At 36.3% G+C, this 19,447-nt stretch overlaps 2 protein-coding genes across 4 annotated transcripts in view; both read right to left on the bottom strand.

Moving 5' to 3' along the window:
• Nucleotides 1-2,611, bottom strand: part of LOC144286872 (uncharacterized) — a 112,263-nt gene extending 109,652 nt beyond the window's left edge. For all 3 annotated transcript variants that reach the window (XM_077853944.1, XM_077853943.1, XM_077853941.1), the window contains exon 1: nucleotides 2,474-2,611. The gene's annotated coding sequence lies outside the window, so the exon portion shown is untranslated. The remainder of the gene's footprint in view (nucleotides 1-2,473) is intronic.
• Nucleotides 2,469-19,447, bottom strand: part of EFCAB13 (EF-hand calcium binding domain 13) — a 72,341-nt gene continuing 55,362 nt past the window's right edge. Inside the window, 8 exon segments of the mRNA XM_077852442.1 lie at nucleotides 2,469-2,617; nucleotides 5,792-5,863; nucleotides 8,051-8,194; nucleotides 13,102-13,152; nucleotides 14,748-14,897; nucleotides 17,987-18,058; nucleotides 18,817-18,960; nucleotides 19,027-19,072. Coding sequence (XP_077708568.1) covers nucleotides 2,469-2,617; nucleotides 5,792-5,863; nucleotides 8,051-8,194; nucleotides 13,102-13,152; nucleotides 14,748-14,897; nucleotides 17,987-18,058; nucleotides 18,817-18,960; nucleotides 19,027-19,072 — 828 coding nt within the window.

Here is a 19,447-nt window from a genome sequence, read left to right on the forward strand (position 1 = left end):
AAAAATAAATTTTTTTTTAAAAAGACATACATTCTCATGGAGGGCAATTAGGCTTTCAAGGAGGAAAACTAGTTCTTAGAGAAAGAGAAAAAATCTTAGCTGTTACTATGGTTTGTGGCCACAGTACATCAGCAAATATTTATCTGTGGTATTAAATGTTCATGGGCTATGAGGCAGTGAAAAAGAACAAAAATGTCCAGAGTCCAGAAATAAATCTCCATATGTATTCAGCTAATATTTGACAAGGGATCCAAGAACATCCAATGGAGAAAGGACAGTCTCTTCAATAAATGGTTGGGAAACTGGATAATTATATCCAGAAAAATGAAATTAGGCCTCCATCTTACACAAAAGTTACCTCGAAATGAGTTAAAGACTTAAATGTAAGATCTGATATTGTAAAAATCCTAGAAGAAAACATAAGGAAGCAGCTTTCAGACAATGGTCTTGGTAATGATTTTTTTGGATGTGACACCAAAAGCACAAACAACAAAAGCAAAAATCAACAAGTAGGCCTTAAGTAAGCTCCAACTTAAAAGCTTTTGTACAGCAAAAGAAACAATCAGCAAAATGAACAGGCAACCTACAGAATGAGAGAAAATATTTGCAACCATATATCTGATAAAGGGTTAATATCCAGAATATGTAATTCACACAGCTCAATAACAAACAAAATGATGGGGAAAAAATGGAAAAAATGGGCAGAGTAACTGTATAGACATTTTTCCAAAGAAGACATTCAAATGGCCAACAGGACATGAAAAGGTGTTCAACATCACTAATCATCAGGGAAATGCAAATCAAAACCACAATGAGATATCATTCACACCTATTAGAGTGGCTATCATCAAGAAGACAAGAGATAAAGGTTTGCATGGATATAGAGAAAGGGATTCCTTGTACACTGTTGGTGGCAATGGAAATTGATGTAGCCACTATGGACAACAGTTGGAGGTTTGCCCCAAAATTAAAAATAGAACTACCGTATGATCCATCAATCCCCCTAATGGGTATATATTAAAGGAAATGAAAACAGGATATTTAACAAATATCTACACTCCCATGTATTTTGCATCATTATTCTCAAAAGCCAAGATATGGAAACAACCTAAATGCCCATCAAAAAGTGAATAAACAGATGTAGCATATATATATATATATATATATGGATCTTGAGGGCATTATGCTTGCTTAAAGGAAATAAACCAGACAAGGACAAATACTGTATTTATCACTAATTTGTGAAATCTAAAAAAGCCAATCTCATAGAAATGGTAGTGACCATTGGTAGTTGGTAGTTTCTAGCAACTTAGGAGGTGTGGTGAGTTGTGAAGATGTTAAAAGGTACAAATTTGCAGTTAGAAGACGAGTAAGTTCTGGAAATGTGATGCTATGCCAACCTAATATGATATTATATACTTAAAAGTTGCTAAGAGACTAGACTTTAAATGTTCTTACTAGAAAAAATAAATTATAATTATGTGATGTGATAGAGGTGTTAGCTAACACTATGGTGATAATCATACTGCAATATATATGTATCAACGCATTATAACCCTTAAAGTTACACAATGTTATATGTCCATTATATCTCAATTTTGCAAAAAGGAAAAGAAAAATTCTATGGAGACTGAGTGAAAAAAAATACCTCCAAATCACTAATATTGAGAATGGAAATGAAGATATTATTGCAGATCAGGGAGATACCAAAAAAGATTAAAAAGTAGATGTCAATGACAACTTTATCCAATAAATTTGAAAATTCATATGAAATGGACAAATTCCTATAAAAACACAGCCTGCTAAAATTAATAAGAAAATATAGTATTTTTTTGTAATCCCATACAATTTAAGAAATTAAATCAATAATCCAGAACTTTCCCATAAATAAAACTCTAGGCCCATAAGGCTTCACCTGTGAGAGTTCTACTTAACATCTGAGGAAGAAAAAGTCACTTACAGAGGATAGAAAAATAAAGACTACTTCCCAACTGTTTTGAAAATGCAGCAAAGATAATATTCAACAATACTAGTCATTAAAATAATTAAATTATTTTGTACATTTATCAATATCTGCTTCCCTGAGCCAACACCATGTGTAACATCCTCTGGTATTCCTGGATATCAGCATAGTTTACCTTCCAAAGGGTTAACACCCAGCAAAGGACCTCAAAGACTCTGTTGTACTCCATGCATTCTGATCGAATACTGTCCATGCCAGTCAGTTTGCAAAGTAACCTCATCTCCCAAGCACCACCACCTCCAGGGATAAACTAGGCCCTGACTTATGCCTCTGTTTGGTTTCATATGGCTCAGGCTTGGCACACCAGAGCAGCACTGGTATTCCCCAGTCATCCCCCTGTCACTGCCACAGGCTGCCTTCCATTTGCTGTGTATCCCATCCATACATCTCCCACCCCCACTGGTAGACAGATGATGGCCTTTATAATATAAATGCATTTAAACTACTAACCACGTTCAGGTACATTGCTTAATATTTCATTAAGTAAAACATTAGCTGCACAAAAGTCATTGTTCATCAATAATGCCTTGAGTTCAGAGACATCAATTAGATCATTCTGGAGAATTTGGGTGATAGCTAAGAGTAGCTGTGTAGCTGAAAAAAAAAAAGAGCAAAGACTAATGTTTCAACAGCAGAAATAAGATTATTCACTTTCACTTAATAAGCTTAGGCTGCATAAAATTTTTTTTTAAGATTTTATTTGAGAGACAGAGAGTGCATGCTCATAAGAGACAACCCGAATTGGGAGGGGCAAAGGGAGGAGAAGAAGCAGGATCCCCCTTGAGCAGCCCAGGATCATGACTGAAGCCAAACGCAGATGCCCAACCAACTAAGCCACCAGGCACCCCAGCATAAAAGAATTTTACATGAAACTACTCGTATAGTTTTAAAAGCCATTGTGTATTATAATAGCCAGCAGTTACTGAAAACCTACTAAGTGCTAGAGACTGTTTCAAATACTTCTGCTTCATCTATTTAAGCCTTATAATAATTCCAAGACAGGCATTATTATCCCTATTTTTGAGATGAAGAAATTGAGATTGGTGAGATTAAGTGATTTACTAAAGAATATATCAGTAGTGAGTGGCAGGGCCAGGATTCAAGTCCAGACACTATAGTTCCAAAGCCCATGCTCTTAACTAATATGCCTTTTAAGTTGACATCTCTAAGTGATCAACTTTATACCTTTGGCTACATAATACTCCATATATGGCCCCTGAAATAACTGTGAAGCATTACAAATAAATTTATCTCAAAATTTGCATTATTTCACTTAAAGTTATGTTACAGAGACAAAATAGATAAGAAGCAGCAGCAGCAAAAAAAAAAAAAAAAAAAAAAAAAAAGCAGCAGCAGGTGCTGTTGCTGCTACAAGTCATGCTCTTTGTATTTATCTTAAAGCCCCATAAATCCTGACAGCTTTGGTTCCTTTCTAATGCCTTCAAACAGTTGTGGTTCTTGACGCTGTTTAATTTAGTCCAGATTTTACTAGTTATTCTCAGCAGGAGAGTTGGTTTGATAAGCTACTCCATCATACCCAAAGTAGAACCAGGTGGATCAAGCTTACAGGTAATCCTGATGCCCTGCTCGGGTTAAAGATTACTGCTTAGGTTATTACTTTACCACAAAGCTATAGTAATCAAAACCATGTGGTACTGGAATAAGAATAAATAAAAATCAATGGAATGGAATTGAGAGTCTAGGAATAAATCCATACCCTTATGATCAATTGATTTTTGACAAGGATGCCAAAACCATTTAATGGGGAAAGAATAATCTTGTTAACAAATGATGCTGGGATAACTGGATATCTGCATGCAAAAGAATTACAATTGATTCCCATCTCACACCACATACAAATATTAACTCAAAATGAGTCAAAGATTGAAGTTAAAAGGCTTAAACTATAAAACTCTTAGAAGGGAACATTAATATAAATTTTTATGATCTTGGATTATCTTTAGGCGTGACTTCAAAAGAAGTAACAAAATAAAATATTAATTTAATTTCACCCAATTTAAAGACTTTTGTACTTCAAAGACACCACCACCAAGAAAGAAAAAAAGGCCCACAAAATGGAAGAAAAGATTTGCAAATCATGTGTCTGATAAAGCTGTAGTATCCACAATGTATAAACTACAACTTGACAAATAACTCAATTTCAAAACAAGCAAAGGATACATGTCTTCAAAGAAGATATACAAATGGCCAATAAACACATGAAAAGATGTTCAACATCATTAACCATCAGGAAAATGCAAAACCAAACCCTGGTGAGATCCTTGTTAGACTAGACTATACTTAGACAGTAACAAGTCTTGACAAGGATGTAAAAAATGTACATTGCTGGTGAGAATGTAAAATGAGGCAGCTGCTTTGAAAACACTCCAGCAGTTCCTCAGGCTGAATATAAAGTTATCATGTGACCATTAATTCCATCCCCAGGAATAGGGATGAAGAGAAATGAAAATATACATCTATACAAAAACTTGTACTCAAAAAATATACACCAATGTTCATAGCAGCATTATCCATAATAGTAAAAAAATGGAAACAACCCAAATATCTATGAACTGATAAATGGCCAAAGAAAATGTGGTATAACCATATAATAGACTATCCCACCACAAAAAGGAATGAAACACTCATTTATGCTCTAATACAGATTAATCCTGAAAACAGTATGCTAAATGAAAGAAATCTGCCATGAAAGTCTATGATCCCAATTATATGAAACACTCATAATAGGTAAATCAACACAAACAGAAAGTGGATTAGTGGTTGTCAATGGCTGAGGAGAGGTGGATATAACTACCAAAGGGTACAGAGTTTCTTTTTGAGGCAATCAAAATGTCCCAGAACTAGAGTGTGATGGTTGCACATCATCATCCATACACCTAAAAATACTGAACTGTATACTTTAAAGGGATGCTTTTATGGTATGTGAATTATATCTCAATACAAATGTACATCTGAATTGCATCTCAGCCTTTGGGCTAAGATCAAGTGTAAAATGTACATCTGATAAATAATGCCACCAGTTACAAAGATGTACTAATTTTAGAGAGATTAAAATGCAAAAAAAGAAAAAATGTAAAAAGCATTTAGAAATACATTATTAACAGAGGTGTCTGCATCTGTGGAGAGTTCTTTGGTAGGTGTTCTCTGTAGACATGGGGGTTAGGAAAAGATGCCTGTATTGAAATGGTCTCCCTAATTTCAAAGATGATGAGAGGAACTTTGGGGACAAAGATCAACCAATAGTCTTTATACAGCAGGGGCAAAATGATGTCCTTAGGCAGATGATATGAATGATACGGAGATTAATACCACAAGGAATTAGACAATTAACTGAAGTTAAGATTTCCATAAATGAAATCAATGGGCAGTCCAGTTGGGGAAACCTGAAAACTCCAGCGGCCTAATTTGAGATGACACAATAGAGAGTAGTTATGCTTCATCCAATTTCCCGATTGGATTTAATTCATCCATCCAGAACCCCCGGAATGAAGAAAAACTTACTGCCTCTTGGGTTAGCACTTTGTAATAACAGCAAAGATGTTTCCTATGTATCTTCATCAACCCTATTTCATTTCTTTCCATTCCGTTATAACTTTGTCCCATTTTCCTCACTTTGTCTTTTATAAGCTGCTCAAAATCCTTTTTAAACCTATAGATGCTATAGAGTAAAAACCTGACCTCTAGATAGTAATTTTTTAATATTTCATTATTTTAGTCATTTGTCTTTAACCAGTACTATTCACTTACCCATTCACTCTTTGAAATGTGGACTTTCTTTAATTCTTGTAAAGAAATCTTTCAAATTCACCTCCTTATTATCTGAAAAGTCAAAATCAAGTATGCTGATTGATATGCTTGGCACGAATTGGTACATAAAATAAAGACTGATTTATGATATCTAAAATTCCATTCTACCTTATTTTCTATCTCAAATGATTGAAACTATTTCAACATAATTTTTCAAACTTTAAGGAACCATCCATGGAACAGCTGATGATATTAATAGCTAACTTTTTTGAGTTCTTACTCAAAAGAACTTACATAACTTTTCAGTTCCTTATATATAAGTATCCTTTTATAATGCTTTACATTTATTAACCAAAATCTTCACAATAATTCCATAACAAGGGCAGCCCCAGTGGCTCAGTGGTTTAACGTCGCCTTCAGTCCAGGGCCTGATCCTGGAGACCCAGAATTGAGTCCCGTGTTGGGCTCCCTGCATGGAGCCTGCTTCTCCCTCTGCTTGTGTCTCTGCCTCTCTCTCTCTCTCTCTCTGTCTCTCATGAATAAATAAATAAAATCCTTAAAAAAATAATTCCATAACATGTGTATGCTTGATCTGCCTATCTTTAAAAGATGAAAGCAAAGAGAAATTAAATAACTTGTCCAGGTCACAAAAGCCGAAAGTACTGAAAGCTATGGTATTTGAACTGAGGCAGTATAAGGTCAAACATGACAATGTTAACTATTAGGACATATACACACGCTTGAAGTAAGATGCAATAGTGTAACCACAGCAGAAAATATAGGACTATCAACTACATTAAGAAGACTTTAACTTACAACACAATGGAAAGTTGGGTAGCACAGAAACTATCACACTGCAAGTCCCTAGAGATGCTGTATGAACTACAATATTCTACAAATACATGACTAAGTTATATGAAAAGGAAATAATAAGTTAGGTGAGCACAGAAATCCAGAGTAGGAAATAGTGAGTACTAAGCCTACAACTATTTAGGGATATGTATCAGATCCCATAGTGGCAAGGTGTTTTATCTAAATGCTCATGCATATTCACAAAAGAAAACTTGGGTCCATAATACATGAAGAGTTTGAATTTATTTTTTTTAAAGATTTTATTTATTTATTCATGAGAGACACACACAGAGAGGCAGAGATGCAGGCAGAGATGCAGGCAGAGGAGAAACAGGCTCCATGGAGGGAGCCCAACACGGGACTCAATCCCAGGACTCCAGGATCACGCCCTGGGCTGAAGGCAGGTGCTAAACTGCTGAGCCACCTAAGCATCCCAAGAGTTTGAATTTAGATACCAAATACAACTGGGATGTTTAAAGAAGTTCAATCCTGTGAAAGGGAGATTAAAATATTGTATTCACTGGCCCAGATAAACAAAAAGGAGACCTAAATATTCCTAAGAGGCAGTGAGGAAAAGAAAATCTCCTGTAAAAAATCTCCAGCATCTCATGTGGGTTGGGAGTCTAAATTTACACTACTCTAAACCACTAAAGAATATACCATGATATGAGAAACCCCAGATCAAAACATAAAAATTGACTGAGGTCAATAATAATCTGTTTCCTGGCAAAGGCAATAAATAACCAAAATGTGATGGGGAGGTACTCTTAATCCTAAGACTCATGGGATTCCCATTGAAAAAACAACTAGATGGTTAAGATAAGCCCCAAATAAAAAGCCCTAAAACCAGTGAAACTCATCAGCTTCTAGAAGTATTCCCACCTGATTTGATGCTTAAGCATGGCTATATAAAGGAAGAGATCAAGTACATATTACATGAACTTAAATGTAAAACAAAGGTAAATACATGCCCACCTGGAAACAACAACCAAAAACTAAATAATTGTTTTGAAATGTAGAGACGCTTGGGTATATTCTTTGGTTAAAAAACAGAACAGGACAAGTACTATAAAAGGACAGTTGAAGGTGGACCTCCTCTGAAGAAAGACTGCATGTCAAAATTAAGCTACTGGTGTCATGTCTTTGTTTTATTACATAATAGTATTTTCCACCCATGCTTATAAGAAATGAATGGGAATTATATAAATAAGCATATATATATCCAGATGAGTATGACCAGATAGATATGATCAATAAATATTTAAATTAACAGACTATTCTGGCTCTAATTTGTATCAGCCTAAGTCTCCAGTGTGACTACTATTTTATCCACACATATATGCTTTAAGACTGTTTCTCATCAACAGGGAAAAATGGAAAGAATCTCAAGCCAAAAAAACTGCTCACCACTGATGTCGCAAAACTTAAGGGCTTCACTGATAGCCTCCTCAGTTATATTAACATTCAAACTTTTCAGGGCATGCTCCAAGTCAGGTATAGCAATTTTGCCATTATCAACACTTGACAAGATATGAGCAGCTTCTTTAATCTCTACAAAAATAATTAAATATATATATAAAATACTATTGTTTTTAAAAGTTCAAAATCGTTTGTTCAAACTCCAGGTGTTAGCAGTTGGGGGAGCTGCTGTGCCCCTGCCTGGTGCAGGGCTCAGTGGGGGTTGTTTACCCCGTGAGGCCGCAGGAGGAACAGCCCCAGTGGCGGGGCAGCTCTGGAAACCTGGATTCAGCTCCGGCAGGAACTCCGTCTGCAGGGCCTGGAGGCTCCGGGGCGGGGCCGCTGATGTGCTCAGCTGGGGCAGGAGCGTCCTTGCTGTCCTGGGCCCTCCCGGCCTCTGCCTGTCCCGGGGGAGGCCGGATCCTGGGCTGTGTCCCGGCGCCCTGTGCTCCGGAGCCTGCGCTGTTGGATTCGCGCTCCCGGGCCGCGCAGCCACCTCCGCGGAGCCGCCGCCCGAGCCCCCCCGAGCTGCTCCTGGAACCGCGCAGCCCCCTCCGCACGGAGCCTCTTCCTCTGCCCGAGCCCCTCCGAGCTGCTCCCGGGGCCGCGCAGCCCCCTCCGCGGAGCCGCCGCCCGAGCCCCTTCAGCTGCTCCGTGTCCCGCCGGGTCCCGCCGTGCGCGCTGCAGCCCTTAGGGAGCTCGGCGCACTCTCCTGGGCGCGCAGTTGCTGTTACTGTCCCGGGGAGCCCGAGGGCATCCCCGCCCTCCTGGGTCCTGCTCCACCTCCCCGCGAGCCCCTTTCCCCCGGGAAGGTCGGTGCAGCTCCTGCGTCTTCGGGACGGGGCTCTCCTGTCCTGGGGACACTCGCCCCGGCCTCAGCCCGGCTCCTCGCGGGCCCCTCCCCCTTGGAGGCCTTTGTTCCTTTATTTCTTTTTCCCCGTCTTCCTACCTTGATAGATGCGCGAACTCTTCTCACTGTAGCATTCCAGCTGGTCTCTCTTTAAATCTCAGGCCGAATTCATAGATTTTCAGGATAATTTGAAGGTTTTCTAGGTAGTTTGGTGGAGACAGGTGATTTGGGGACCCTACTCTTCCGCCATCTTCACATATGCTCCTGTTCAAACTCCATTATAGGTGAACTCTCAAATTAAGTATATATAATTTAACTAAAATCTCTGTAAAAAAAGGAAAATATTTTCTATTTATAACAACCCACTTATTTCAAGCTGCATTTAAAACCAAAAAATTATGTGCCAAAGAGAGTATGATGAGTTATCTGAATCCATCAATCTATTAAATACTGAATGAGCTGTAAGCCTTTCTTAAATAATAGTTGTTGGGGCCAGGCGGGAAGGGAAACTCAAGATGGCGGATACGCCAAAATGGCTGAAGTTCCTGTCACCACCTCCACTTGGGATGACAGCTTGAGCAGACCCTTACACCTCTCCTTTGGACTTCCTCAACCGAACCCAATGCCCTTCAAACCCCAGAGGAGGAAGTCACCTTTGACTGGTCGAATTGCAATCCTTCCTATGCATAGTGAGGGTCACTCTGACTGGTTGGATTGCAATCCTTCCTTTGCATATGAGCCAACCAATAGGAAACCGTTCTGCCTTACAACGTTATGTAAACCCCCTACCACCTTGTCTTGGCGCGACTTCCTCGACTCACTCTCTTTCCCCCGTGAGTCGGGGAACCTCGCCCGAGGGTGCCTGCAATAAAATCTGTTCTTGGACCCTCGCTTGCCTTGGCGGTCTCATTTCCGTCTAGTTACTAAAAAACTTAACAATAGTTAAGTCTTTACCTAACTCTGGGAAATGAACAAGGGGTAGTGGAAGGGGAGGTGGGCAGGGGAGTTGGGGTGACTGGGTGATGGGCACTGAGGGGAGCACTTGGCGGGATGAGTACTGGGTGTTATGTTAAATGTTGGCAAATTGAACTCCAATAAAAAATTTTAAAAAAATAGTTAAGTCTTCTACATGTAGGTCTAAAGATTTCTATCAACTAATAAACAAAAAATGGCTAAAATTTGAGAGGAGAGCTTTTGATCCTGAGGGCCACTACCAGTCCATATTGAGCTTTTGTGTGATTGTCAAAGGGCACCCCTCTGTATGTTTCAATTACAAAGAGGCACACCTGCCTCTGGGCAGCTGCAGTCTAGCACTGTGGTCCAAGCCTGAAGAGCACAGTGAAATATGGAGTGCATTTCAGTCTCTACTTGTACCCTCTCAACCAGGCATCTTTGTGCAAGGCACAACCCATACAACCAAATGGGGTAGTCCTGTTGATACCCCACCAGTTTAAAATATAAAATGTGATCATTATTGGGTGTTTTAATTTTTCATCAATATCATTTCCCATTCTGTTTCCCTCTCAACCTCAAAATGAAGTCATTGTGTTTCCACAGTCTGAAAAATTGTTGTGTTATACCAACAGATCTCAAACTTCACTTGGAAAGAACCCTATAATACCATTTTAGACTTTTATTCATTCTATTAATATTTATTTTATAGCTACTAAGACCAACAATGAAAATGTTAGCACTCTCATCAGAGTTTCCTATAAAAAAGTTTTTCTATAAAACCCTGAAAACAGAGACTGAATCTGTCATATCTGCAAAAAAAAATAAATTATAATACATTATATAGTTGGTACTATGAGAAAAACACACACAAGTTAGTATGAAAGCACTGAGACAGTTCATCTAACCTACAACTCTGAAAAATCTTATGGGATGAGAAGTGACATTTGAGCTGAGTTTAGGGGGGAAAATGTGAGTTTGTCAGATAGGAAATGTATCGAAAGGAAACAGCACATGCAAAGATATGGAACCAAAAGCAAATAAAGCCAATTTAAATTATAATAAGTTAGGTGGCTAAATTATAATAACTGGTGGCTCAGTTGGTTAAGCATCTGCCTTCAGCTCAGGTCATGATCCCAGGATCCTCTCGCTTGCTGTCATAAATTAATAAAATCTAAAAAATAAATAAATTCTAACAAGTAGTATGGCTACAGAATAAATACAAGTGTAAAAGTGATGAGAGATGAGACTAATGAGATAAAACATTTATTGTCATTCAATCATTCCAAAAATATTTACAATTATATGAGTTAATAACAAAAGATTTGGAACAATACCTAGTTCAGTAAATATTATATAATACTATAATATTAGCTACTACTAAGAGCCTGCTAAAAGCCAGGATTATGCTAGGATCTGGAGCAAAGTGAAGACATGGTCCTTGGCCCAATGACCCTTCCAGGCATGTAAGAGAAGAATTATTAATCAAATAATCAAAAATATGACTGGAAAATACACAGATTTTAACATGGGCAGAGGACCTAAATAGACATTTTTCTGAAGAAGACATTACAGATGGCCAACAGACACATGAAAAGATATTCAACATCATTAATCTCAGGGAAATGCAAACCAAAATCACAATAAAATATCACCCTACACCTGTCAGAATGGCTAAAATAAAAAACATAAGAAATAATGAGTGTTGGCGAGGATGTGTAGAAAAAGGAACCTCTGGGCACTGTTGGTGGAAAGTAAATTGGTACAGCCACTGTGGGAAACAATATGGAGTTTCCTCAAAAAATTAAAAATAGAAATACCATATGACCCATTTAATTCCACTACTGGGTATTTACACAAAGACAACAAAAACACTAATTCAAAAAGATACATGCACTCCTATGTGTATTGCAATATTATTTACAAAAGCCAAAATATGGAAGTATCTCAAGCATCCATCACTAGGTGAATGAAAAAAGATGTGGTATATTATGAAATATGACACTGCTGTGAAAAAGGCTGAGATTTTTGCCATTTTGCCAACATGGGTGGACCTAAAGGGTATTATGCTAAGTGAAATAGGTCAGACTGAGAAAAAAAATTGATTGTACTTGTAAGTCAAATCTAAAAAGCAAAACAAACAAAAAGCAGAATCAGATTTATAAATACAGAGAACAAACTAATTTTGGCCAGAAAGAAGGACAATAGGAGGATGGGCAAAATGGACGAAGGGGAGTGGGTGATACAGGCTTCCAGTTATGCAATGAATATGTCATGGCACAATGTAGGGAATATAGTCCGTGCTATTGTAATAACATTGTATGGTGACAGATGGTAGTTACATTTGGTGTAACTAATGTGGTGAGCATAACATAATGTATAGAGAAGTTGAATCACTCTGTTGTACACCTGAAACGAATAAAACACGGTCTCCCATACTCAAATAAAACATGCCTCCCATACTCAAATAAAAAATTTTTAATGAAAATCATTTTATTTTGGTCTTAATGAATTAAGATGATTTAAGCTAATATTTGTGTTACTTTATTTTTTTCTAAGTAAGCTCTATACCCAACGTGAGACTTAAATTCCTGACCCCAAGATCAAGAGTCACAGGCTCTACCGACTGAGCCAGCCAGGTGCTCCATTTTTGTTTTTACAAGATAAAATATACTGAGCATTTCTAGTATTGTTTAAAAAATGAGTATTTATAATATGAAATAAATGCTATGAATGAGATATGATTTAATGAAAGCATATAACAAAGGAAGCTGACCTAGACTAGCAGGTGGGCTCCCTAGAGGAAACTGATGCATACCTGAAAGATGAGTAAACATTAACCAGACAAAGAGGGTCAGGGAATAAAATATGCAAAAGCTTTGTGGCAAGAGAAAAAGAGATTATCTAAGGAAATGAAAAAGCCAATATATTTGAAAGTACAGAAAGCAAGGGTAATGATAGAAAATTATGCTAGAGAACTAGGACACGTAGGATTTTGGTCTTTATCTAACAGCAATGGAAATGTTTAGAGAGTTATAAATAATGTGACATAACATAATCAGATTACTTTTTTAAAAAAAACAATATCACTTTGGCTAAAGTAGGAAAAATGGATAGGAATCCACTGGCACCTGGCAATGATCCTAAAAAATAACTCTTTTATAGAGAATGCTTTCTTATATACATATAAAGTTCTTACCATCTGCTTTTGGTAGTTTCAGATTTGAAGACAAAGTCTCTTTCCTAAAATCTGCAAATTTAGAGAAAGAGATTATGCCATAAGGAATAGCATCCTGATTTCATCCAGTTTCAAAAAAAGCCAACTGATAGATTAAATACTTCATTTCTCAGTAACATTTATTATTGACCATTCCCTTCTCAAAATCTTCCACTGGCTTCCAAAATATTATTCTCTACTCTTCCTCTTATTTCTTAAATTCCATGGATTTGTCAACCTCCAAAGCTCCTTAAATGTGGCTGAGAGTTTAATGTCACAAATGTTTCCTTTCTTCCTAAGAGGGCAGGTTAATCCCCAGGCCCATATATTCAACAAAATGTTTAATTATTAGTTTGAATCATCCTTCCGTAGTTCTGCTTGCCTATCTACCTAATTCTGAAGCTTTTCATAAGGACAAGTTGCAGTTATACCCTTCATTCTATACACTTTCTACAAAAAATGCAAATTGCTAGAGAGATCTATTTAAGGAACAAGTGATAGAAATAAAATATGTCCATTTGCATAGATGGACCATATTACAGTTAGAGAGCAGTTTAGAATAACTCACAACGAGTCCAGGTATTACCTTGAAACAAAAGGTTAGAATAAAGATGCATTATATTTATCTTAATTTTTTCTACTTGTTCTAAGCAAGATAAAAAAAAACTAACCTATTAAAAAGTACTTTCAAAATAGTAGGTTTGGCAATTTTATAAGATAACTCTAAAACAGGATTTCTCAACCTCAGAAAAATTACATTTGGATCCAGATAATTATTTGGGGAAGAAGTGTCCTATACACTATAGGATGGTTAGCAGCATCCCTTGCTTCTACTCACTAGACGCCGGCAGTCCTCACCCATCAGTTTTGACAATCTAAACTGGCAATTTTTCCCTGAGAGGTAAATCTGATCTTATTTTCTAGCTGAAACTAAATTTAAAGATAGGAAATGGCTTTCCAAATATAGATAAAATCCATCTGGGTATATCGCAACTGAGAATCTAGATGGGTCAGATAATTGCTTTGCAAATAACAGCTCAACACTTATATTATATAGAGTGTTATATAGACAATGTTTTTATTGTTCATTTTTTTTGTTTCATTTCATTGTTTCTATTGTTTATTTATTTAAAAATAAATAGAGTCAGTAACTTGTACTTTTCAAAGGGTCTTTTGCCTAAAAAGAAAGAAAGCTAGAAAACTATTAAGACCTCTCTAAAATTCATAAAAGGAAAGGGATTAACTTTGAAATGAAACTACTATAGAAAGAAACATTTTTTTTTTTGAAAGAAACATTTCAAAGCCATACAACAACATATATAAATACTTGGAGACCAACTTTACAATACAGTCCAGGAGATCATCCAGGAATCTGATACTATAATAACTAAATGCAATAACTTTGGATGTAGAAAATAAAGTATATTCCTAAATTTGATCTGTAGTAAATCACATTTCAATACATTTATAGTATTATTTAGGAACTGAATATTAACTAAATATTATTTAGTTAGAAACTATGTGTTAAGATTTAATTAGTATTTTAGTAAAATATTTTTAAACTTTTAGATAAAATTTTAGAAGAAATACTTATTACAAGTCACTGGTTATCTGCTCAATCAATTCACCCTCAACAAAGGAATCATCCAGTATTTCTTGAAGAATTTCATCAGTGAAATAAATTCTATTGGTGTTTCCAAGTGTATCTGCATATTTGTCCTTATAAGACTGATCACTTTCTTCCATAGAATCCAATGTATTGATGATGTTATTCAATGCTACAAACACAGAGAATATACATACAACATGTAATTCAGCCCATGGATCTAAATCTTTAGAACATAACAATAAAACTGATGGACTCTTCTACATTTGCCTATCCAAAATGGCAGTCACTACCCATATGTGGCTATTGAAATAAATAGAGCAATCCATTCTCCACTATAGTTTTCCATAGCCCCTTATCTTTATTTTTAAAACTATTTTGTTAAAATTCTGGGTGGGCTATTCCTGTATGAACAAAAAAATATGCTAAAGTTTCTCTAGTTATCTATTGATGAGTTCACCATTTCAGTAAAAAAAAAAAAAAAAATCCTCCATTCTTCACAACTGTTCTCAAATCCCTATCCTTCCCTTTCCACTTTCTTTCCCTATACCCCTTGCTTTTGTAAGCTCACTTCACCCAATTTAGAGAATCAGCAAAGCCTATTATGTTTAGCACAATAACATCAAACATATAGACTAGGAAATCTATGACTGATCTCCCTTAATTAAAAAAAAAAAAAAAAAACTTCAGGGGCACATGGATGACTCAGTCAGTTGGGCATCTGACTCTTGATTTTGGCTCAGGTCATGATCTCAGGATCTTGGGACTGAGCCCCACATACATTGGGTTCTACACTCAGCATGGAGTCTGCTTGGGATTCTCTCTTCCTCTCCCTCTGCTCCTCCTCTCACTGGTACCCTCTCTCTCTCAAGTAAATAAATGAATGAATAAATGAAATCTTTTTAAAAAATCATTTACATTTCTAAAGCACATATCTAAAAAATCATCTGTCAGGATTCAACAAGAGAAATGTATAATAAATTACTTTAAAATTAGCTAATTTATGTAAAAGTATAATTTAATACATTATGGTGTTCCATGATTTAGTCATTAGTTATCGGTAAGGAATTTAAAAAACAGGCTATGTGAGGAAGGGCTGAAAGGAAATGTGAATCTAGAGAAAAGATGATTCAATGTGAAAGAGAAAATCTAAGAGTTCTCCTCATATCCCTGGAAGGCTACTGACAGGAGGAAGAGTCCAAATGTTAAATATGGTTTAAGAATGGAATTATAATGCAGGATTTCCACCAAATAATTGGAATAATTGACTAGTTCTACAACTGTCCAAAATTATGAAATGGGCTGCTTCAAAAAGTCACAAGGATTTCCATGATAAATATTAGGATAAGTGTGTACTACCATTAGCCTGTCCCTGAAAGCCACTAATGTGGCTTTTAAATAAACATATAATAATGAAGAAACTCCATATCTAATGAGCATGGAAACTATCAAATCCTCTACTACAGACCTCATTCTCTGGTCACAATAAAATAAAACTAAAAATAAACAATAAAGATAGGGCAATAATGAAATTAAAATTGATTTAAAAAAATTTTTAGGGCAGCCCCAGTGGCTCAGCGGTTTAGCACCACCTTCAGTCCAGGGCGTGATCCTGGAGACCCGGGATCAAGTCCCATGTCAGGCTTCCTGCATGGAGCCTGCTTCTCTCTCTGCCTGTGTCTGTGCCCTCCTCTCTCTCTCTGTGTCTCTCATGAATCAATAAATAAAATCTTTAAAAATAAATAAATAATTTTTATGTAGTTATTTATTTTTAAAGATTTGTTTATTGATTCATGAGAGACACAGAGAGAGGCAGAAACATAGGTAGATGGAGAAGTAGGCTTCCTGAGGGGAGCCTGATGCAGGACTCAATTCCAAGACCCCAGCATCATGACCTGAGCCAAAGGCAGATGCTCAACCACTGAGCCACCTAGGTGCCCAAAAAATTGCTTTAAAATTTAAAGTTTTCTCTTAAACAATTCTTATATTAGGAGAACATCAAAATATGCCTGAAAATACTTAATTCTTAAATTATAAATAGAAACACTAAATATAAATCTAAGAGGTAGTGCTTTAAAAAGAGATGATTAAAATATTATATTAGTAAGCATAGAAAAAGTACATATTAAAATAATTTTTTACAGAAGAATTTTTAAGAATTAATATCCATTATTGATAAAAGTTTTTGCAACCCTTTCAGAGGATAATTAAGCAGTAGTTGTTAACATCTTATATCTGCATATATTTTGTTCTAGCACTGTGACTTCTGAGGAATTTTATTCTCCCGGAAAACTTTGTGCACATATATACATACAAGGATGCTCATCAAAATGTTTGAATGATGAAAAATTGACAATAACCTAAATATTATCAAAACTGTTGTGGATAAAATTATAGTACACCCCCACAATGGAATATTATGCAGTCTTTAAAAAGAATGAGGTAGTTTATATGACATAATGGGACATGGAACAGTATCTAAGATACACTATTTCTTCAAAAAAAGCAAGTTGTGAATATTATGGACATAGTAGTTTACTATTTAATAATTTCAGAATATACAAATATTCATAAATACAAATTAAAAAGCCTATAAAGTTACTTACCAAACTTTAATAGGGGTATTTACAGAGGGTAACATTACAAGAGCCTTACGCTTTATATTTCTTACATATCTGGTCACTAAATTTTTTTAAAAGACTTATTTATTCATTCATGAGAGAGACAGAGACAGAGACCGAGACAGAGACACAGGCAGAGAGAAAAGTAGGCTCCTTGCAGGGAGCTCGATGTGGGACTCAATCCCCAGACCTGGGATCACGTCCTGAGCCAAAGGCAGAAGCTCAACCGCTGAGTTACCCAGGGGTCCATGGTCACTAATTTTTTTTAATAAAAGTTTAAAAATTGCCATTATTACAAAATAAAGTTTTCTTATTTAGATTTTGGAAAACATTACAACTTTGTGATTTTCCCAATTTTTTCCATTGAAGTAAACATTTTAAAAAAGATTTTATTTATTTATTTGGAGAGTGCACATGTGCACTCTGTAGAGGCCCAGAGAAGGCCAGGGAGAGGAAAAGAATCTAAAGCAAACTTGGTGCTGAACACTGAGCCAACAAGTCAAAATGTTCAAATATAGATGAAACAAACATTTGACACAATTATTACAAAGATTTAAGCACCAAGTGTTTGACTAGGTGACCTCTGAATGAGATCTGAATGTGCTGTGGTAGTTCAAAAGTTTTACCATAAAACTCTTACCAATAAAGTTGGAAAATTCCTGGGTGTTCTTCAAAGTCTTCATACAGTCTTTAACATTTACCATGTTGTCATCTGGAAGAAAGAGAAAAGTGATAGACAAGGTCATGGACAAGGTCATATTACAAAGCTAGTATGAAAATCAAAATCAGAATACAATTTCTTTTTTTTTTTTTAAGATTTTATTTATTTATTAATGAGAGAGACAGAGAGAGAGGGGCAGAGGCAGAAGCAGGCTCCATGCAGGAAGCCTGATGCGGAACTCGATCCCGGGACTCTGGGATCATGCCCTGAGGCAAAGGCAGACACTCAACCGCTGCACCACCCGGGCATCCCCAGAATATAATTTCTTAAATTCTTTATGTGCAAGATACTTTGGATTCATTTTCACCCATTATGCCTTGCGATTCACCTTACAAGATTGTAGATATACTAGTTCTTATTCTACCTGTAAGGGAGCCAAAATACCAAGAAGATTATAAGTCCAATAACCACTTGGCACAAAGTGGCAAAGCTCGGTTTACTATTCAAAGAACTGGAATTTCCAAATTATTCATTAGTCACTAAATCAAGACCTATCTCAGGAACTGATACCCAGAAGCCCACTCCCCGCAAAATTTCAACCTTCTTATTAAAAGCATTCTCATAACTGCAAAAGAGGATATAAAGGAGGAAAGGCTCCTTTTCAAGATGTTTACAGTAATACAAGCAAATATCTGTAGATATTTGCTCAAAGAAGAAACCACATTTATTTGAACAAAGACCTTGCACACTTTCTTTATAGGTACTCCTACCCAAAACAAAAAAACTGATAGTAATATTTAAATGCTTACCAGAAACAAAATTTGATTGAAGAATTTTCTCTACCTCCTTTTCAGGTGACTTAATCCCAATATTTCCTAGAAAGCTCTCTAAGTTCTTCCTAGGTATCATGTCACCTTCAAGCAAATCAAGAGCTAAGGTAATGTCCTGTAACTCTAGAAATAGAAAAAAGTTATTTGGTAATTGAACTAACCTCTGATTTAAAAAACAACAGTAGCTACCACTAAAGACTTTTGTCAGTGGCAGTCTGAGAGTTCTTATCGCATCCTGAATTGAAGAATAAGAAATACCAGGGAAGAACCCAGCCCTCAGGGAATACTAGTCCAGCAACACAATACCCTTAGTCTGTCATGTTTCTTTGGTGGCCAATATAAAATTGGCACAACCAAAACGATCCATATACTGAATTTTTCACTGCAATTACACAAAGTAGCTATTTGACCAGGAAGCTCTAATGGTAGCAAACAAAATTATCTGTATCAAAGTAAAATAAATTTCAGAATCATGAGAAATGTAAAATATGAAACATGAATATCACAAGGACTCCTTAATCTTTTTTTTTTTTTTCAATTCTACCAAGATCCAGTTGTACCCTGGCATCTGGAATTTTACTTTATTTCCAGCTCTTACAAAGGAGGCAGT

The sequence above is a fragment of the Canis aureus genome, chromosome 16, assembly GCF_053574225.1.
Source record: "Canis aureus isolate CA01 chromosome 16, VMU_Caureus_v.1.0, whole genome shotgun sequence".
Taxonomy (NCBI): Eukaryota; Metazoa; Chordata; class Mammalia; order Carnivora; family Canidae; genus Canis; species Canis aureus.